This window comes from Pseudopodoces humilis, chromosome 5 (genome assembly GCF_049639895.1).
Source record: "Pseudopodoces humilis isolate 2021_Gansu_Grassland_sample_001 chromosome 5, ASM4963989v1, whole genome shotgun sequence".
NCBI lineage: Eukaryota > Metazoa > Chordata > Aves > Passeriformes > Paridae > Pseudopodoces > Pseudopodoces humilis.
Window position 1 is genome coordinate 24,651,839 of NC_142204.1, and position 23,286 is coordinate 24,675,124.

At 39.5% G+C, this 23,286-nt stretch overlaps 1 protein-coding gene across 1 annotated transcript; it reads right to left on the reverse strand.

The window, feature by feature from the left end:
- Positions 1-595: 595 nt before the first annotated feature.
- Positions 596-23,057, reverse strand: ST13 (ST13 Hsp70 interacting protein). The gene is made up of 12 exons (XM_005527648.3): positions 22,894-23,057; positions 18,309-18,366; positions 17,018-17,087; positions 16,843-16,913; positions 16,258-16,324; positions 15,602-15,686; positions 13,003-13,113; positions 11,958-12,060; positions 8,600-8,716; positions 7,848-7,911; positions 6,590-6,684; positions 596-2,331 (listed from the first exon to the last, which is right to left on the reverse strand). Exons 1-12 carry the CDS (start codon positions 23,001-23,003, stop codon positions 2,203-2,205), a joined length of 1,080 nt encoding a protein of 359 aa, XP_005527705.1. The 5' UTR covers positions 23,004-23,057; the 3' UTR covers positions 596-2,202.
- Between the last annotated feature and the right edge of the window lie 229 nt (positions 23,058-23,286).

Here is a 23,286-nt window from a genome sequence, read left to right on the forward strand (position 1 = left end):
TAACCTAAAAGCAAAAAAGCTCACACACCAAGAGAGTCATAGGATGTGTATTCCCAAAGAACAAGAATTCAGCTAAACTGCTAATGCCAACATCAAAATGAGAGAGAATGCTTTTATAGAATCAATCAACTCTCAGTAAGGGCAACTGATGTGTAAGCAAGCAGGCAGGACACAGACACGACCATTTCTATTAGGTAGGAATAATTTCCTACTTTTGACTACTCATGGGTAGACAGACACAGCCAAGTTGGAATAACAGGAAACTGTAGGGGATAAATCTATATTCAAGATACTCTAATTTGTGCATAACACATATGCATTAGCCTGAATGCAGAAGTCAAGATTTAGCTTATACTGAGGGGTGACCTACTTCAAATATCTCTTCTTGGGAATAGGACATCAAGACCATGAACAAAATGCATGCACACAGCAACACACAATTATAATTTGAGTTCATTTGGTCATGAGGATGAGCCCTTAGTCATTTTGTTCCAATTTAAAACACAAGTTATAGATACAGTTTAATTAAAGCACATCCACATTTAATTTAAGCAAAATAGTTTTTAACAGAAAGTTACACAAACCCAAAAAGCAGTGTTTTTCAAAACCATACTTTATTTTTAAAGGCGAAGAGAAGTATTCAGAACTGTATTTCTTAAGCAAAAAGATTCACATTTCACTGTGCAGGTCATTAGTAGGAGAAAAAGCATTTGGGGATTTACTTTTTTCAACTGCTGTCGAGTTCCTACATCAAACCAGATTTGTTTAAAAATGGTAACATCAGTTATGGCTTAAGATACAGAATTACAAAAGATTAACACAAACCTTGAAACTCAAAGGGTGAACAGGTAACTATGGTCATTCTTTCCACATAAAAGATGTTTTAGCCAAGACAAACAGAAGCAAATGTCTTTATTGGTAGACAAACCCACTGAACATCATCAGCTTCAGACACTGCTTCGAAGATACCCATGCTGATAAATGCACGTGCTAGAAGAATGTTCTGTCTGTTCCAATTACTTCACCTTTTCCTCTGCATCACAAGCCTCAAAACCATGGAGGTATAAAACCACAACAACAAGATACTTTATTTCTTTTTTAAACAAGAGGCTACAAGAAAAGACGGAAGACTACAGAATGTGGTGAAGAAAGAGTCATCACCTCTACAGAGACAGCAGGACTTTGACCAAGAAATTTTAATCACTGAGCATGTAAGAACCCAAACCAATTCAGAACCCAGAGCTGCATTTTGTTGGGTACTCTCCCCTTCACCGATCTGTAACTCTGCATGTACATGTTCTGGATGGCTTGCATTCAGTGGGACAGAGGTAGTGATGGGAACAAGATTCCTTCCCTAAAGTTTCCAAATAGATGCAACCTGGTAAGCATGGCCCCAAGGAAGGGTGAATGCAACCAGCAGAGGGCCTGCCAACTGGGAAAGGACAAGAGCACAAGCACAGACAGGAAGCTGCTCTCCCTACCTAGACTGATAAATTAAATGTTATGTAAAGGTGCTGGACAAGAACTGAACAAGTAACATCCGTGGCCTCAACAATATGTACTTCATGCCAGGTTGTGCAAAGGGTAGAACTGAACCTTTACTGCACAGTTATAGTGATCAAAATGATATAGTGTTTGCAGTACTGCCAGAAGTTCCAGTGTGTAACTAGCTAGCCTGATTATACTGATAATAGCTCTAAAAAGTCAATCATCCATAAAAAAAAAATAATTGTATTTGCAGACAATTCCTTTATCCAGTTAATTCTTCAGACTTGTCCCACCTTTGCAATTTTTCTGTCCTAAGGGGATTAAGATAGACTTCAGTTGTTAAAGTATTTTCCCCTTTGCTCAGTGAAAGCAATTTTAAAAAATGGCATATTTTTATCTTACACTCCTGGAATACTACAATTTGTTATAAGAATGTTCATTCAGAGGAAGCTGTCTGTAATACTTGTGATGAAAGGTTACAACTTTTGGACAAGAAGGGATGGTTAAAAACTAGGTCATCTGAATATAATTTGAGTTCTATAAACCAATAATTGAATAAAGTCAATACTTGGGGCAAGAGAGCAGTTCTCCTTAGAAGAACACCCCATTTCTCTTCTTAAGAAGATCAGAGGTAAAATGGTTTGTTTTATTGCAACGCTGGTTAGCCAAATCCAATCCTTGCCATTCAGATATGATTTTTAAGAACTAGGGATTTTACGGTTTACTGCCAAATTTGGCAGACAATTTACTGATGAGATTCATGACCTTGGGATTGCTCTGGTACTTGGACATATTTGCTGGGTTCTGGGCAACATCTTGGAATGCAACCATAACTTCTGGATCCTACAGGACAAAAAGAAAAAAAAAAAAAAAAGAAAAATTAGGGCACTTGTAAAACAACTACAAAAGTGATTATGTGGTTCCACATGAATCTAGTCTTGCTCAGCTCTTTTACATGACAAGCCTACACTAGTCTTCTGGCAAGAAGTCTCTAAAGACAACCCAATAATACAGTGCATGTTGTTAAAACCGTGTCACTAAACACCAGAGTCATTACTGAACTTGTTACAGTAATAGTTCAGTGTGTGAGAAGGGGGATTGGATAAGACTTCTGTTTCCCCAGGACAGACGTTATCAAACACAGCCACATCTGCTGTATTATTTCTGTTCAGGTATCTTTCAAATGCATTTTTAAGGAGGTAGGAGTTTGATGTGTGTACCATGCATGATAGAAAAGTTCTACTCTGAGCAACAGCTGATTCTTATCTTACTTTTTCATTCTAGCAGTGGAAGCCTGAAACTGTTGGGTTGTGAGCAGACAATGTGGCAATGTCTGGCTTTTGAAAATGCATCTAATTCTCAGTTATTCCCCACCTCCACTGAGAATTCCCACTTGGAAAAGAACCTTGTTATTTCTCATCACACTACTGTGTTGCAGTTGATAAATACATTCACATATTCAATAAAGTCAGTGCCCCCAAAAAAACCTCTCCATCTTCTCTACTTAATATGAGAAGCATGAATGCCTTTTTCCCATACTTCTAGTATACCTTTGGCCTCCACTGAACTTGAACTGGTTTTACTTGTTTTACCTGTGTATGTTTTGAACATAATGAATCGGTATGTAACAATTTTACATCTCAGCTTGGAAAAAATGTTTCCATTATAAGCAATACCTACAAAAAATTCCAATTTTCTCTAATTCAACAGAAGTGCAAGCAGTTTATTATGTTCAGTACAAATCACAAATGTTAGCTGTAATTTCATCTGCTGTTCTAAGACATTTAAGTATTTTCACCAAAAGACACACTGCTTCCTAGACCTCTAACCCATTGCTACAGCAGGCATTTCTTTGGAATCCATCACAACCCAACCAGTGTGCTCAGAGCTGTCTGTGATACAGCAACACCATCCTGTATCTATTCCAGCATCAGACTCAGTCCAAAGCTGTTTAACAAGTCTGATCCTAAATTGCATTTGGTAGGTGTGGACTCCACTGAAAGCACCCACACACCTCAGTCATATTTTATACATGTTGGGAACCAGGAGTCCAGTCTTATGGGAGGATTTACAAATGTGTTGTCTCCCTCACAGAAAATAATCTGCAAAGTATATGGAAAATAGAATGCTGACAGAAGAGAGACTAGATACATTGTCCTCTCCACTTTACAAGATTCCCATGGAAAGAAAAAAGGCAGACTTTCACAACCTCAGGCTTCTTGAACTGATTTCAAAATAGGGCACATGATTACAAAGATTATATGTCATGTTGTTAAGTCTGTGGTTTCACTTATATACGAATCTGGAACAAAAAGCTGAGTAATCTTAGTCATTAGTTTGTATCAAAGCTCTCCTAAATATCCTAAATGTTAACTATCCAGTTTTCTGCTATGTGTTTCACTTTCCTATAAATTCACAGCATGTAAATGATTCTGTACTTCTGTGACTCCCTGGAAGCTCTCAACCTTAAAGAGTGTGTATAACATCCAAGGTTTAACAGTGATGAGCAATATTATCAAAATAAAGCGCAAGACTGAGGATATCTACATTTCTAAACAGTTCAGGGAAATGTTTAGTGCATAAGATAGAATGGTAGCCATTCCATTAATGGTACTAGGGAGACATTCAGTTTTCTAATGCTCTGGTCTTTAGTTGCAGAAGGAAAAATAACACTTCCAAGAAAAAAAGTTATCACTACTTTTTTTTTTTTTTTTTAAACTTAACACTTTTCCTTGGAAGTCTGTGTCTAACATATGGCTACATGGCAAATAAGGAATCCATAGGTTAATCTTACATATCACTCCTTATAAAAAGAACTTCTACTTGACTCCAAAATGCAAATGTCATGTGTCTAGAGAAAGCAGTTATTTATGCAAGATATGAAGTACTAGACGACCCTCCAGACAGACAAAACAGTAATATAAAACACACTAAAATTTCAGTCAATTCTTCTGGACACTAGAAAGCTTAGGGGCAAATGAGCTAAACTCCCATGCATTAGAAGTCACTGCAAAAAGTTACAACTTGCTACCAGTAAGAAGCCGTGAAAAGAAATACCAGAGAATTTTTGCTGCTTTGAGAAAAAAAACCCTAAAAAACTTTAAGAAATTAATCTTCAGGTAACGAAACCAGAAATCTTCCTCATGAAATAAGTTTTTATAGTGGTTTGCAGAGATCACAAAATCACAGAATTGTTAGGGTTGGAAGGGACCTCTGGAGATCATCTAGGCAAACCCCCCTGCCCAGGGCATGGTCACCTAGACTAGGTAAGATTTATGTAGATGACAAGCAATAACTCCCCTAAACATGTCCAAAGGCAACCATATCTGGTTCTTTGCTTCTGTGGATGACAAGATGAAGTTAACAGCAAAACTCGTTTAATCTGGCTTGTCTTCAGGCACACATGGTTGTCAGGTTTGCTAAGATGTCAAAAGACTCAGGCACATTTCAGTGTTAACTCATGGAGAATAGTCTCCAAAATTACGAAATCATAGCAAGTCTAAAGAGACTGAGGTGGTGTCCTTTACTCTTAGAATATTCCCATTTTGGCACTAACACCTCACTATGAAAAGCCTCTACAGACTAGCAGTTAAAAAACAATTTTGCAGCAACTCGTGTGCTTCAGTATGTTCAGACTTTTTTGTTACCTCAGATAACAGACATAATATAATAGCTGCCAGCTAACATTATCCATCAACACATTCTGTAGCTGCACTGGGCAGATGCCAAGCAGTAGAAACTAGCGTCTTTTAAAACTACAGCTTACATGGCCAATTCAGAAAAGACCAGAAAACAGAGCTGGACATTTTAGATAAAAAGGTGGCAGTGTAGACATGGATCAGGCTCTAATAAATCATATCTAGATACAAAGTTGATGCAAAGAGTACAGTAAGAGACTCAAGGTTTGCTAACAGGCTGTACATGCTAAAGCCTGCCTGCATTATCAGAAAACACTGTCAACACACATTCTTGCAAGAGTCCTACCCTATGGTGGGGCGTAAGTAATCAGCATGCAATGGAGTTTTCTTAAAAGCATATGACAAGCACTGAATATTTAGCTGCACCTCAACACTGTTTTCAGCAACCTCTCATCACAAACTCCAGTGTTACAACAGGAAGTAGCCAGGTAAGGAAGACAGCAACAAGTCAAGGACCCTTTCTGCATGGTTTGCATGCAAGCCAACACTGCTGACTGTGGTAGCCTAAGTGAAGGTGTGTTTTCCAACACCAGCAACCACTAAGGGAATGAACCCATGAACTTTTGCAGGGAAAGTGATGATTTCTTTGTGATTCCAGGGCATACTGAATAAGCTTCCTTTGTGATTCCTGTATTTCAGTGAGCTGAGGACAATACGTAACTCTAATCACAGCAATCCACAAAAAAGAAACAAGACAGTTTTATACTTGATCATGTAGGAATGTAAATGTAACTACACAGCTCTGACTTTTTCTAGCCCACCTGCCCTTAAAGCTGGTGTTGTCAGACATGTTCCCTTTAATCTGTTGAAATATTTTTCTTGAGTAGAAGTAGTTATGATATTGAGTAATTAATCAAGCCCACTATGGAAGTAAGCTTTTTGAATATGATTTCAGAAAATGCCAGAGGAAGAACTATTCTAATAATACTTTGGCAAAAACTCAAACATTTAATCTTCTAAAAGGAAGGCAATTCTCATCACAATATTATTATAGTATATTGTGTAAGAAAAATATTACCATTTTTTCTTTTTGTGCATAATTATTCCTCTATAAAGTGTATGCATTCAAAAAATGAGCAAGTGAACCATAATGTGTAGAAAACAACCATTTGAGAGACTTTTTCAAAAGAGATGACAACTGCATATAGCACAGTTTTGCCTATCATAGACATGGGGCAGGGTTTGTGTGTCATCTTTAGTTAAGCTTCCATTAGTTTGCAAAACAGCTAAGGTTGAATCCAGACAGTCTGAAGTCACACACATCAGGCAAGAATTTTACAACAGAAATAAGTAAACACACCATTGCTATCCAAAAGGTCACATCTTCCTTCCTCCCCTTAGGTTCATAGGTACTATACTTTCCTCGCTCAGAACATGTAGCTTTGACTTTAACAAATACTCACCTGCATGGCCGCAAGAACCTCTGGATCACTGAGAATCTCATTGAGTCCTGGCATACCTGCCATTCCTGGCATGCCTCCAGCCCCAGGAAAGCCACCTGAAAATCCAACACAAGAAAAATGCATGACAAAAAACGTTCAACTCACCTACATAGTAATTATGCTCCCTGAGACCAAGATGTACTGCCCTTGGCACATCTATAAAGCCATGTCTTCTCTACAGCTACAGCTGGTCCACTCAATGGAAAGCAGGGTCTTCACCTTCTCTTTCTGTTAACACCTACATCTTATTTCATCCATGTCTGTACCCAGTTGAATAGGAGGCTTTTAATGAGTACAGTTCTTTTCCTGGTTAACTTAAATGAGGTAGGCCTCAAGCTCAGGAACATAAGGAGTTTGAATGCATGGGGTGAACCATTTAGAGCAGAAGCAGCTCAGTATTATGTCCCAGGCACATTCTACATTTAGCAGGAACTTTAGGTTTTGAAAAATTGTACACCAATGGGGAAAAACTCCAACAAAATATCAAGAAAAATACCCCTGAAGCAAAATGCTTGAGGTTCTCTTATGGAATCCCTATTCTGCAGCTTCCCCAGGTGTGCCGAGCATGACACATGTGGTCTCTATCTGGCTGCTGATCCATTTAGAGCACACACACAGCCTATCTCAACTCTGAACTACACTACAATCTTCAAGAGCATCAGTACTTTTGTTTCTGCCCAGTTAATTGTATAACATGGAAAGTCTCATTTTTGTGAAGCTGTCAAGGATAATTTTTCTATAAGGTAATCTGTACTACCTTCTTTAAAGAACTATTCTGTTGAAAACAGCTTGCAACTAGCAGAGATTTCCCTCATGTTCAATCCTAATTTTCAACTTCAAAACTACTGTCCTTAAACAGAATGGATTCAAGGCACCCTGGGGAATTAAGAAAACATTTTCATACTCATTTTTTAAACACATTATCAAGCAAATTCTGCTTCTTTTGTTTTCCCAGACCTAAATTCTTTCATTCTGTTATCCTTCAATTATTGATTTCTGTCTTGTCTCTACTTACTACACAGCATCAATCCTCTTCAAGAGAAGGAATCCCAACCCTTTTACTACTAGTGCTCCAACAGTTATTTGTATACAAGTTCTAAACTTCACATAAGATTTTTCTCTCTATCTTGAGAAAAAATGCTACAAAAACTGCAGTTATACTCCATACGGAAACAAAAGCCGCTTCCACCTCAAGTATTGGTGCTTAAAAATAAAATACCTGGGAAGCCACCTGGGAAGCCACCAAACTGAGCTCCTCCTGCCTGTCGTCTTGCTTCTTCCTCCTGCAGATGAAAGCACATCATTCCACACAAAACAATGGAACTGCAGTCTCTTTTCTACTGCTCAACTGGGTTTAGGAGAAAAAAAATAGCCAAGACTGTTTCAGGCAGATATGCTATCACAGTGAACAAAGCACTCTACTACCTTTGAAATCACTGACAAGAAATTGCTTTGTCTATACTTAATTTTGTACATGATTGCAGGTTAGTTATGCAGGGTATGTTTCTACTGAACATGAACTGTACAATTTGTTTTAGCTCCCCAACTGTATTTTTAGAACACCCACCCCCCACATATTCAAGTACATCACTAAAGCATTAAGAAAAAGCAAGCAAGCTGTGCCAGGAATTGAGGAAGAGAAGCAAAGTATTATTCTGAATTTAAAACCTCCCACTTTGGGATACATAAGTGCTTTAAGTGAAAACTATTCTGGAACAGTCATACAGTAACTGACTTCTTGAAGAACAGGATTAGTAGCAATTCCAGAGACTGTTTTTGTCACAAGCAATAAAACCAGATTAACTCAAATGCCCTCTTCTTCAGATTTCATTATTGGTTAAGCAACCAAGACAAAAACCAACTCTCTAAAATTTAAAGCTTACATTTAAAGTATTTTTTCCTCTGCAATTAATGCTAACCAAAATTAACACTCTCCAAATTATTAAGAAATATTAAAGCCTAAATATTCACCCGTTGTGCTTTCTCATGCTCCTCCCGTGCCTTCTTCACCCTTTCCATTCTTTCCTTGATTTCCTTTTCTTCCCGCTTCCGCTCATATTTTCGTCGATGTTCTGCAATTTTCTGAGCCTGTCACAATGGAATACCAGGAGTTCCTACACATTTCCAGTATATCACACAATGTATTTCAATGCAAAACACATGTAAGCATAACCAACTCATTCTAGCAGTTCTTAAAACTAAGAACCGATTTCTCATCCTAAAATTTTGCCTCTCTGTTTCAGGAGCTGTTTGCTACTTCTTTCCCATGACAGTCAGTCATTTAAGTCTACTCAATCCTGACTGGATTCACCAGAACACGCACTCTAGCATATTTTTTTGCAGTAGTTTCAGAACTTGCATCATCGTTAGAACTTGAACATGTTATTATTCCATGTGCATTTATGCTTTTATGCTGAAATACTGATTTCTCTGGAGCTAAAACCAGCAAGTGCCCTGGAAAAGGGCACAACAGGAAGATAATTTCCACTACACACACACACACACACACACACACACACACACACACACACACGTTCTAGATAGTGCTATTGCTGTTTCAGATGCCTCTACAGCATGTACAGACCGACACAAGCACAAAGAATTACTCAACCAAACCAAGAAAGGGCTGGTGGGGAGGAAGTTTGCTTCCTTTTACTAACTTTTTACTCAAATTTATTAAATCTATAGTCCCAGCGAAAGAGGAATTAACAATGAACTTCCCAAGGCTCCTCACTCGGGGCTCCTTTTAACAACAGAATTAACTGCAGCACTGCTTTCCTCAAAACAGAACGTATCCTTATAAATAATTGCAAAAATGGTTCAAGATTTCAGAAATGGAGTATGACAGTTACTCTGTAATATTCCTGTAACTAAAAAACACATAGCAAAACCCGGGTGCAAGAACAAAGATACTATTAAGACAATAGATACTCTTGTATTCTTTTAGAATACTCTTTAAAGGAAAAAAATATTTTTGAAGTAGCAGAGCTTTGATACAGCTAGTTTTAGCTAGGAGATACTCATTCCATACTACATCATTCCTGAAGTGCATCTGCCAGAGAAAGCACACTGGAGGCAGCAGGAATGATAGTGTATGCAGTACCTGCTATCAGATCCTGACGTCACTAACATTTAGTGGCTCATTAAGAGAAAGGTAAATGCTCTGTTTTCTTTCTAATGAAGCATGAAGAGTTTCCAAATTTAAGATTTTTGCTCTAAGTATTTCTCAAAATGAACTAAACATTTTTAGAATTTAACTTAGACTTTAAGTGAAAGTGCTACAAAGTAAAAAATTCTAGGAAAGCTTGAAGTGAGTAAATTAGATGAATGCATCGTTTTCACTTACTAAAGATTTTGAAAATCACCCATGAAAAGATCCTATGTTCTTCCTAGAGCTACATACACAAATTCCCATGCAGTTAGCAACTACACATCCATGTATCACAGATACTCTGCTGTTTCTGTGCTCAGGCAGATTAACTGGGAAAGAAAAGGTTCCCCCTCAGCCATGCATTAAGTATTACTTATTATGAAAACCAGTTGAGACCTAAAACCTAATTACATTAACCACAGATCAATAGTCTCCAAAACAGAAGACTAATAGGTTGTAAACCGGCTTCCATTGTCATTTTGCTGGAGAAGCAAAGACATGGCAGAAAAACTGAAAGCTATTAGACACAGGAATGTTTATGCTTGGGGGGGTTTAAGCCTGACTGGCTGCCTGATGTTCACTAAGCTGCTCTCTCACTTTCCCCTCCTCAACAGGACAGGAAGAGAAAATAAGATGGAGAAGCTCTTGTCTTGAGATAAAGACAAGATCATCCACTCACTACCATCATGGGCAAAACAGACTCAACCTGGAAAGGATTAATTCCATTTATTGCCCATTAAAAATAGAGCAGGATGATGAGAAACAAAGACTAAACTAAAGCCACCTTCTTCACAAAGCTCAGCTTTACTGCTTCATTCCCCACTCTTCTACCCTGAACAGCACAGTGGGATGGGGGCTGTTATCAGTTCACAACACTGTACTTCTGCTACTCCTTCCTTTTCACACTTTTTTCCTGCGCCAGCATGTCTTCTCCACAGGATACAGTTCTTCACAAACTGCTCCAGTGTGGTTGTCCCCACAAGGTACAGTGCTTAACCAACAGTGTTCCACCATGGGTCCCCCATGAGCTGCAGCTCCTGCCACAAAACCAGCTTCTGTGTAGGCTTCTCTCCACAGGCTGCAGTTCCTGCCAGGAGCCTACTCCAGGGAACTCTCCATGAGCTGCAGCTTTCTTCAGGGCAGATCCACTTCCTCTGTCATGGGATCCTCCATGGGCTGCAGGGTGGATTTGCCCCACTGTGGATCTCCATGGGCTCAAGAAGGACAACCTGCTAAACCATGACCTTCTCCATTGGCTGCAGGGGAATCTCTGCTCCCATGCCTAGCACACCTCCTCCCACTTCCTTCTTCACTGATCTTGGCGTCTCCGAGGGGTTGCTTCTCTCAAATTTTTCTTCTTTTTTGCCCATCCTCTCACAGCTGTTACACTGCATTTTTAAATCCTTTTTAGAATATCACAGAAGCACCACTGGCATCACTGACTCACTCAGCTTTGGCACCAGCTGGAACTGGCTCCCTCTGACACAGGGGCAGCCTCAGGTCTCTCCTTACAAGAAGCCAGCCTTGCAGTCTCCACCTTCCCCCAAACTTCCTATGTAAATCCAATACAATGCAACAGCTGCCATCTGTGGTGTGTCAATCATTTCAAAGAAGCAGCCAAAAACATGAAAAAGAAAGCCTGCTATCAATAGTGTTACAGAAGTCTCTCCTTACAAGACTCTCTCTGGGGTCAGCCAGGGGAGAACAGCTGAAAACCAGTTGTGCAGAGCTGAGGTTGCCCCCATGGGGCTGACTAATGAAAGTACAAACCATTTCAAAATGCTTCCTTTGGAAAACGTGCCTAAAGTCAAAGCCTTGATCAACTCAGAAATACCTTGGGAAAAAAATCAATTACTAGCTATCTCTGGCTTTTCTGAAGGTTTTTAGTCTAGATCCTAAAATACCTGGCAAACTTCAACTGCTTCAGATTCTTCTGTTAAAATTTTAAGAAAGAATGTATTTCATATTTCTGTTACATGCCCAGCCCCACACACTCAATTTCTCTACACACAGCCATAAGCAGATGTTACCAAAGACAGAAGTATTTATAAATTCAGTCTGAAGTGTCAGAAGATATATGAACACATTTCTTCCAGACAACGTCTGTTGAAGAATATGAAGGCAGCTATGTCACTCAAACAAATACAGGAAAGACCTCCAACATTCTTCCCCACTTACTCTTGGCTGCACCTCCTTCAGCATGGCACTTGCATCTTCATCATAATCCAGTTTACAAGCTAATGCAAGATCATGAGCAGCCTCCTCCCAGTGACCAAGAAGTCTGGAATTCAGAAGACACCAACAGTCAGAAGGGAAAACTGACCATCTGCAGCTATTCAAAACATTAAACGCTGCATCACTCAGAAATTTTACCTAGAGCTACAAGGACTTACAGAAGTTTAATAATCTGTGTTTAATGGTTTAATGATGGTTAATAATGTTAAATAATGGTTTAATAATGGTTAACAACATTTAATAATAGTGCTTCCTCTAAGCTGCACACTACAATACCACTAGAGGACACTTGCTTGCTTGCTTCATATCCTTTGAGTAACTTCTACTTGAAGTAACAATGAGTAAAAAACTCTCCATGAGATCATGTCATTGTCTGCTATAAAGAATGATCTAACAGGGGGAAGGTGCCCTAGCTAAACACAAGAAGCACTTCTATCACCTCAGGCTTAAGTGGACACTCTTACATTCAGCACTCAAACCCTGTGACTGGATGCACCATGTCTTAATTAAAGTGGTCATGTAAGCCTCTGTGCACACTTCCTTACTATTAATTTACACATACGCTTGACAACTAAAAATTTTTAAGCAAACTGTGGTATTACTAAATGGTCAAAGCACTTCTGCTCACAGACAGGTATTAATTCAAACTGTTCCCAAAAACACAAATAAAACAAGCAGTCCTAGATCTCATAATCTTTACCAAATGATTAGAAAATGTTATTCAGAAAAGCAGGAAGCCATTAGAAGAAGAGACAGAGAGAGGAAGGGACCACAGTACCAAGAGGACTACTCATAAATTGCCATCAATAAATCACTATCATCCTTTCTATTCTCTAAGCCACATATTCAGCACAATGGTGTCTTGGCTCACAGCTACTGCTCTCAGGTACAAGACAAACAGTTCAGAGGCACAGAGAAGGAGAGAATGCATGAACAAAACTATTCCCTCCAAGTAAAGATAACATCAAGTACAGGTGCAGTTCATTACCTATGTGCTTTCCCCCTCCATTTATAGGTCTGTGCAGAGTCAGGATTAATCTTGATGGCTCTGTCACAATCTCTAATGGCAGCATTTGGCTTCTGTAGTTTCACAAAAACACTGTGGGAACAAGAACATTTATCATACATATTGAAATACCAAGTTACTAACTTAAGCTGGAAATAATTTTGGATGACTAACAGGCAAGCTAGTGAGATAATGCATTTGAAGAGCTGAGTTCAAAAAGATTTCATAGTAGCATAGATAACAAAGTCGCAAAAATTTAGTCTCACCCTCCCAGCATTGTAGGTGAGTCATGAGCAAGAACTGAAAGCATTCATTGTTCAGACTCAAGCCTTGTCAGCAAGAATAACTTCAGAGCAGATGAGAAGATACAAAAATGCAAAGGACAGTTCAGGCCCATGGTGCTGGGGTCTATGGCCAATGGCAACTAGCAATTTGAACAAAACAACAATAACATTCTGCATGCCATATTGCAAAGTCTTTAACACAGTAACACAAAGAAAGCATGAGGAGTTACACAGGCTACAAGGATCAACAGCTAGATTCATGGAGGTAGGAGATGAGTCATCAAAATCAAGATTAGCAAAACAAACACAAACTCAGCAAGAAGCCTCAATCCCTTGTCAGTTAAACATAAAAACTGAAAATTTTACAACACACAAGCATATCAGACTAACTAGTAGAGTGGTACATTAGGAGGTTCAAGTAATTGAAATTTAAAATCTCTTAAAGAAACACTAAAAAACATTCCTGAATTGGTCAAAGTATTCAATATTCAACATATTCCACATTAGAACTTCTACATCTACATCTAATTCTACATCTCCCTTCTACATGAATCTGAAGAGTTTCTCAACAATTCCTGTAAGTAACTTCATATTAAGTCTTCTTATAAAGCAAGCACGAAGTCACACATTATCTTCTAGGAACAAACAGGTGGACAGGGTGCCAGGGAAGTGCCCCAAAGCTACACCTCATCGATGAGAGCCATTCCTATGCTGCTGGCTCCACAAAGCCCTTAGTCTCTCAAACACACAAACACCCCAGAACCAAAACCATGGATTACTCCTAGCACTCGATCAGTATGGTAAGTTTTACAATATCCTAACATATTATTCATTTCTTTCTACAACAGACCAAATTGAGGGAACTTTTAAACTTCTAAAATTCTTATTTTTCATTGCTACACTCAGTCCTGAGAAGACAGGACACTGTAAGAGATTTTAAAAATACCGTTATGATCGCAACAGCAACAGTGTACTATTAAGGTATGCAAATGGTGTTACATGAAAGAACTTTGATATGGAAAGGAAAAAAACATCAAGGCAAGTACCAGTCAAGATGTATTACAATGGAACAGTATTTTGTATTACAAAGGACACTAATTAATCTTATGAAAGTTTAAGTTCTCTTTGAATAAAACTTTGCTAGGGAAAAGATCCATTAAATTATCAAATCATCCATGATTAGTGGACTTTTGTGTAAGAACAGAAAAAAAAAAATCCACTTCTGCAACCCATACTTGTCAACTCTTCCTGAAGAATCAGGAAGATAAAGATGTTTGTGCATTATGAATTTAGAAAGTTCCCAATGCATCATCTGCAGTCTGGTAGAGGTAAGTAGCAGTAAGGTGGGTAGAGAATGGGCTGAGATACATATGTGTCCTACTCAAACATAAGACTGTTGAGCAGAACCTGGTCTGCTAACAAATTAATTTAGCAGATACAACAGGGAGAGAATTCACAGGATTTTTAACTAAGTTTGCATCTAAACAGAATATCACATCAATCATCATCTTAATCCCAGAATACACTTCAGATTTTACAAGAGTTTGCAACCCAGCATTATTCTAGCTCAACATCCCAAAAGCATTATTGTTGAGGAATACTTTCAGCGCAGATAGCTCCATGTGCAGTTGCAGTGTCAGCTGAAGACTGAACTCTGGGTGGTGAGAGGCCCAGGCAAGAACTGGTGCTAACCTCTGCACAGGGAGCTGTGGCCCAGCCAAGTGATTGGACACTCGCAGACACAACGGAAGCTCATAACCCCAGACATCACAAGCACAGACTGTGAAGGTATAAAAGCCCAGGGCTTCCTCTGTTTGGAATCCCTCCTCAGAAACACAAGCTCAAGCTGTTATTTTGTTATTGCACCATGATGAAATTATTTTAAGGATCCAGATGTCTGAGAGTCTGCTGCGGGAAACCCAGGGTCAAGACAGTAAGGAAACTTGATGTGACTGAGTGTGGGGTGTGTAGCTGCAAAGGCCCTTCAGTCCCAGCTCAGGCAGTGCAAGCGTGACTGACAGGGTGTCCCCTGGAAGGTCAGACAAAGGAAGGACTCTTAAGGTTACCACAATGCATTTTGGAACACCATTCTGTTATTTATCCTATTACCAAGATTATTTATATGGCTGCTACAGCAAATCTGGTGAGTCAAACAGAAGAGAAACTGCATGAAATTAACACTTCCCTTTCCCTCCTGTGGTTTAAGTTTATACAGATCTTCAAGTTGCCTTATATTTAGGCTCTTTAAGGAAAATAACAGAACAGACAGAAACATTAATCAGCAGTTTATGACTCACCTTGCCCTCTTGGCATACAAGATGGCCAAACAAGGATTCAGCTTGATAGCATCTGTGAACAAGTCAACAGCCTTCTGAAGGTCCCCTAAATATAAGTACCATGAAGTTTCAATCATTATGTAATGAAATTGCATCTGAATTCTCAAACCTGCCTTACACATGGTTACGTAGACACTTCTTAGAGAGAACATTATCAACAAAGAAAAATCACTTTCTCCCTCTCGCTATGTTACTGAACTACAAACTCCAAAATTAATGCTTGAGGAGAAGAGATACTTTTCCCAGTTAAATCTGTATATTTAACTTTGAATGCAATCAAACAGAATGTCACATCTTTACTATACATCTTTTCACTGTATTAAGACAAACCACTAGAGACAATATGGAGGGAATTACTACATTGATCAATTTGGAATTAAGATGCTGCAGTACCTCATTCCCCCCTCTCAGCTGTCCCTGAACTATGGCTACATTGGACAAACAGTACTTGAAGAAGCTTTCATGTTCTAGATAGTTTTGGGTATCCAACAAGAAGTATGTTTTCTCCTCCTCAAAAGCATTCAAAAATGGTCCAAGATATTCTCCTTTTTTGTAATAGGAGAGCCAAAACTAATTAACTAATAACTTGAATAAGTACTAAAAAAAAAATTTATCACCTTCACTGAGAGCATTTATTGCTTCAATCTTCTTTTCATTAGCTTGATCCGCCATCTCTTCAGTTACCTAATAAAATAAGATGAAAAACACACACACAACAAACCCCAAAAGCTGTAGAGTCCAGGCCAGAATTACACTAAGACTTTGCCAAAGGAGAAAGTGCTTCAGTTGTCCAATTCCAGAACCTTAATTTTAATTTGCATTGAAATAATAGTTTAAAAAAAAACCCATAAAACCTTTGCTTTTAGCTTGAAGACGTTAATCAACATTATTTTTAGCTATAAAACACTTGAAAGACAAGTTGAACAATGGTAGAATTCTACGTCTCTAGTTTGCATGGGTGTTTTGATAAACTTTGCTGGCATTTTCTGACCTGATCTTCCACATGGAACTTTTTGATTGACTCTAACCTTGAATAAGAAAAGAACGTGATTTTAAGCCAGTTTTCTGTTTAGAAGAAAAAGAGCCAAAACAACAGCAGGCTACACAGAAAATAGAGTATTCATCCTCACTCAGCTGCTATCCTTGATTACAGTCAAACCCTCCTATCTTTCCTACTGCCACATTGAAAATATTTTGCTTACCTCCACATTTTCATCTCCCATTTCTTGATGGTCATCGTTGTCTGGTTCAATCACTCCCTCATTATCAATTTCTGGGGGAAAAAGAAAAAGCAAGACTAAGCTCCATCTACAGAGACAGGATTTCCAGAATCGTTCTCACATTGGCAAAATGCAATCAAGTCGCAATTTTCCCCACCTAAGTCGCTCTCTTCACTTTCTGGTTCAGGTGATTTAACCGGCTCCTCTGGGTGCTCCTCTGCTTTGCCCTGAGAGAGACACATATTTGTAAGCACACATTATTTCTGACCAATGCTCTATTCCCACTCTCATAAATAACAATGTATTAGAAAAATCAGATTGCTATACAGCTGAACCATTTTATTTTTAGGATACTAGTGTCCTTTCCCTCCTCTCAGATTAAGCCTATCATGCATGCAAGTATTTCAGAGCCCAAATTTGGACTCATGAACTTCTATTATTGGTAAAGCTGGTCCTTCAAATTCTGTAATTCAATAACCAAAAACAAATAATCCAAATAACATCCAATTCAGATCCACTTTTGCAGTGATTACTAACCAACCCTTCCAATCTTCCTGCCTCCCCTCACACATTCTCTGGATCAAAAATTCTCTCAATTTAATACCATTAAGCTAAGATCCTTTAGCAGGGAACAATAACCTGATGACAGTGATTTACATATTGTTTTCATTTGCCAAGGTCTGAGATAGTTGCCACTTCTACGTGCTTAGAATATTTTTTCAAAAATTTCAAATGTTTTCTTATCGACTTCTAACTAAATTTCATCTGAATCCTGTAACTTAGCACATCCTGTCTATTATCACAGATACAAGCTGCTTGTCCTCATACTTAGTGTCAGACTATATTCAGTACATATACACAATACCTCCATATTGCTCTAACTAGCCAGTAATTCCAGCATCCAGTCTCGCTAAAAAAAATTAAAAACATCTTTTTTCCAAAATAAATTCAAACTTGAAAAAATCCTGATATAAATATTTACAAGGAAATTTTATTTTCTCCCTTAAAATAAATCCACAGAAGCCAACATCTTCCACAATACTGCCTTAAAAATTTGATAGTTCAACTGATCACTTCATTACTTATGATGCTCATAAATACTTCTTCTCATGAAGAGATTATAATTTAATCCACTAATGATTAGAGAAATGGTTTATAAAGAGACAAGAAAAAACAAACAAAAAAAATAGAAATCAAGACTCTGTACGGCATTTGCATTGCAGAGAACATCAGGCATTCAGGATTAGGGAAATGGAGCATGATAACACTTGAAATGAACTAGGAAGCCATCTGTAACAAGTCCTCTACAATACACAATGGAGGAGCTTCAGACTGAACTCTAACATCCACCCCCCCATCTGAGTGAAAAATGACAGCAAATTTTCCCCTTCTGCTGCTCAGTAATTTTGCCAGCATCAATTTTCAGTGACAAATGTTTCATATCTCACCTTACTTGTCTCCTCTGTGGAGGCATTGGCTGGAGCAGGCGGTATGGTGCCTCCCATACTTTTCAGCAAAACAGAGAAAAGACAAAACGAAACAGTAAGATTACCAAAATAGTGGCATGTATTTTATTGATTCAAATCCTGATAATGCCAGCTTTTTGTTGCAACACAAAACATGATGATCCATTTCACTGTCAAAGCAGCTGAGTATACGTCCCCCACACTTTTCTCAGTGTAGTGCAATGCACACTGTTGTACAACTCCACTGAGACTTGTAGTCACTCGCATCATCCTTCACCCATCCACCCTTTCTCACAAAGGAAAAGGTGTCTCTTGGCTCAAATGGATTTTCTCCTTTAAATGTAACTTATGTTTGAATCAAAACTAGATATTATGATTATAGAAATTACTAGAATTAGAATTATTTTTTGAACAGAGATCAAACAATTAAAGAGAACATCCTAAAATGCTTATGCAATTAAAAAAACCTGCTGCCTAGAAAAAAAATTCTCTTAAATATTTCAATATTCCTGCTTTTCCTTCACCACAATTAAGGCGCAGTCTTGGTGGAGACAGCATTCTGTCAATATAGAATAAATTTCCACATGCTATCGACTTTGATTAGGAGCCAGGAATAAGCAGAGGCTGAATTCTCCAGCTGTTAGACAGAACATCTAATCATACCTATGACAGCACACCACAAGGAATACCATTCCCAGCAATCCTCTGCCCCACATTTCTACCTACTGATGGTTTTCAATAAAAATGTTTCTATGAACTCAACAACCAACTCCTTGGGGCCCCACACAAATGGTTAGATGGGATTCAGGGGAGAGGAGAAGGATGTGGGTAAACAGGGCTGGGCAGGTGGAATTGGAAGGACTATCTGCTTTCAGGAATTAGTGCAACATAAAATTATCCCAAGGATGAGAAGTTAGAGCTTCTTAAGTCAAGCTACTAAAGTGCATTCTCCCCTCTTTCCTCCCCCCTGTCACCAGCACCTCAGACTCAGGCCTCAAACTGGCTGAAAACAAACCTGAATGAGGCAGAATAGGAATGAACTGGGGGAGAAAGGGTAGAAGGAGTTGGAGAAGGAGTTGACAGAATTGACAGATCCTGGCACAAGGCCCTGAAGCAAAAGGCAAGCAAACAGCACTAAACTACTTCTCATTTACAAGAGAAAACTGTCAAACCCAAAACCAGCCAACCAACCAAACCCCAACAAGTGACAAAGCCCAGCATGTTCAGAAGCTTTTGCAACAATCTCTATGCATGCCTGGGATGTTGACATTACTTAATCAAATTTATACTGCAAGGATTGAACAACTGCAGCCTGAGAAATCATTACCCAGCCAGGCAGAAAAAAAGGAACACAGACTGTTCCTCCTGAATTTTTGCCCTTGTAGGCTGACAATAGAACACATAACTCTGTTAGTCTCTAAAAACCAGATACGACTACAGGGACCATCTAGTGAAGCCTTGGAACTTTTCTTCTGCATAAAGGAAACTACAAATTACAAAGCATTTTAGCAGCACTAATAGATATTATTAGCTGGTTTTAATTCTGAAACCTTAAATCACCTCAAGACTGAAACAACTTAGTCCCCTCTGTTCTCTTCATATCCCTCTGAAAACTACCCAAGTTTAGTTCAGTCTGAGAAATGTTTACTAATATACATGCATATTTTATAATATGCTATTTCATGAACTGCCAAGGCTAAACAGTTTCACTCACAGTACTTGAAAATCTTTTTGCTGTCCTGGTAATCTCTATTTAAACTACAGTTATAATCCCAGAATAATGCAAAAGCAAGTTACTCTAAAATCTCTTAGCCTAGTATTTGATAACAATGATTGAATACACAGCAGGGATATATGCAATGTTTGCAACGTATTAAACCTCAACAGTATATGGAAACACAAGACACTCTTGAAGGGAAAGGCAGCTACTGAGCTGTAGAAAAAGCACAGACACACACAAGACACACAAAGAGTTTAAAGTGTGTGATGCCAGTAACAACTGGGAGTTGTCAGGACTCCACTGCAACAGTGACTGCACATTTCCACTCATCACAGCCATGAAAAGTGTCACATTTATGACTAGCTGGAAGAACTGCAAAAGTGATTTCTGCAACCACTTTTATTATTCACAGCAAAATTATCATTAGAGAGAAAATGGATTACCATGAATTCAAAAGGGTAAAAACCTATTTGAACAAAACAACAAAAAAAGACAAAAAGCCTTATTAATCAATTAGGGATTTTGTGTTTTATTTTTAAGGACTGTTATTGTTTCTTTGCTCCATTGCAGGGTTTTGAAATGTGTTTCCTTTAATGACTCATTTCATAATAATTCAAGTAAAACATTTGCATTTTTATGCAATTATGAAAAAACTGTCTTGATAAAAGGAATGTCAAAACACTTTCCAAACACGCTCACGCACTACCCTATGCTTTCTCTACAAAGAGCATCAATATAGAAATTAAATACAACAGCTAGGCAGAATAAGGGTTAGAAAACCAAAAACCACAAGTGTATGAAAACAGGTAAGACTTAAGGTTACTGATGCAATATTAACAGCTAATCAGAAATAAAGCATCCCATTCTGGCTTCAGGAGTAGTTAGCATAATTTAAATTACAATCATTAGTTTTATGGAAAAAATCTAAATCAAAGCAATTAGCAGGATTTTACTTGAAAAACTTAATGATTTTAGTATAATTTAATCATTATTATAATCACTCATAACACTACCTAGGTAAACAAATCTATATATTTCAGATTAGACAGGTAAGCCAAACAGAGATATAAGAGTGATCAAGTTTATTTCCACCTGAAGGCATGCCATGCTGTTTGAAGCAGTTTCCAAAGAATGATCAGGCCCTATAATGCACTTAGCAGTTCTACTGCACACAGCATGCAAAGGCATGAAGGAAACCCACCGGAATTCCAGACAAATTTTACATAGTAAGTAATTTGGGTACCACTACCACCATCCAAGTGTATTACTTCGGCAAATATTCACTCAAATATGTGAAGAAAATCAGAAAACTTGAGAGAACTGTGGGAGGCTTTGCTCTTAAGTATTCTTAAACTTTTGAGACAGAGACATTCAATGAAGATTTTATATGTAAAAAAATATTCCATGGCTCTAAATGTAATAACTGTATTTATAAGACAAGCACCAAATACAAATTCTAAAAACTAATCTGGAAATTAAAGCCCTTCCCATTAACACAGAAAAATCATCTTTGCATTCCCTAACACTTTCTTCGGCAAAAAGAAGTCAGTGTTCTTCCTCTCCCTTTTAAAGCAGTGTGTCCACACCCTCAGATTTATGCAACAGAAGTACTGGAAGAAGCCTAGGGTAAGACACTGAAGTATTTCATGCAGTAGCAAAAGGAATAGACCTGTAGTAGGGTGAGACAGACATCGATCTCCGTCCTAGGCAGAGGTACATCTACTGTCAGTACTGCAAAGCCAAGTTCAGTTAAATACCAGTGGTTTTACAACCACACCGCCATTCAGATGCAAAAAAAAATTAACTATCACTGTAAAAAACCACGAATGAACACTTCATTGTAGCCATTTTCATTATAGGACGTGTTGTGAAATGCCAGTGTTTACTTCTCTATATATACGTACATATAAATACATGTATACACACAAAACCCCGTTAAGACGTGATTAACACAAATTTTCTAAAACGAATCCCACTTTGTCATTAGATAAAAATCTTTTAAATTCTCTTAGCTTAAAACGTGCACCTGAAAGTATGTCCCTCACTTCTCAAGAGTTCTTTAGCACAGCAGCCATAAAACCCAAGTAGAGGCACCGTAGCTGAACACGGGGGTTCTGTGGGTTCTCTGCCAGCAGCAAAGAATCCCAACCCTTCGAGCCTCGTGATTCTGGACGCTTAGGGTGGAACCCAAAGAGGATTTTTATTTGAGAAGCATCTGCTAAGGCAGGCCCCGCTCACACAGAATACGTGCAGCGTAAACAGCAGGTACCTAAATGGCTCACAGGGAGCGGAGAACTCGACTACCTTTGAGACATTAAACTTCAAAGAGCAAAACACGTTTTGGACAGGAACTGTAGCTGTCAGGTATTTTGTGCTTTTGGGTACCAGGTACGCCACTCAGCGCCCCAAAAACTCGGCTCCTTTTTAAGACAGGCTAATCAACTCTGCTGCGTAATGCGAGAATTAGCTCAATTAATTATTACTCTGGGGCTTTCCAGGCTGGAAAGCTGAGCCACTGAGATGGCCGGGGGGCAGGCTTTTTGCAACGGCAATAGCCAGCGTTAACGAAACAAAACGAAAAACTAACGAGTCTTTTTGACGCGCCAGGACTAATCCCGGAGGGAAGAGGAGGAGAGGGCGGGAAGGGGAGGAGAGGGCGGGAAGGCCGCAGCGCGGACCGGACCCGCGGGGGCGACACTGTGCGCCCCCCCCCCCGGCCCCGCGCCGCGCCGGCGCCCCGGCACGCACCCGGGAGACACGCCCCCCTCCCCTCACCGCGTCCCGCGCCAGAACACCCCTCCCCCCCCCGCCCCTCACGGCCGCCTCCTTCCGCGGCCCGGGACCGACCTCTCCACCCACTCGCGGAGGAAAGCGAGCTCCGGGGTGTGCAGCAGCCCCGGGTTCTGCTTGCACAGCCGGACGAAGGCCCGCAGCTCACTCAGCTTGCGCGAGTCCATGGCGGCACGGCGGCGGCCCAGGCGCGCTCGTTCCCCCGCCCACCCGCCGCGGAACCTTCCAGCCCGCCCCGCCCCCCAGAGGCCCCGCCCACAACCGGCCTGGTTACGCCCACCAGCACTGACTCTGCCCATGCCAAACAGCGTCCCGCCCATAAACTCCACGGACGCGCCCACAAACGCCGCGCGGCGCCGTAGAATCTTCCAGCCCGCCCCGCCCATCCCATTCCGAGGCCTCTATCCCGCCCACGCCAGTCATGGCCCCGGGCCTCCGCGGCGCGGCGGG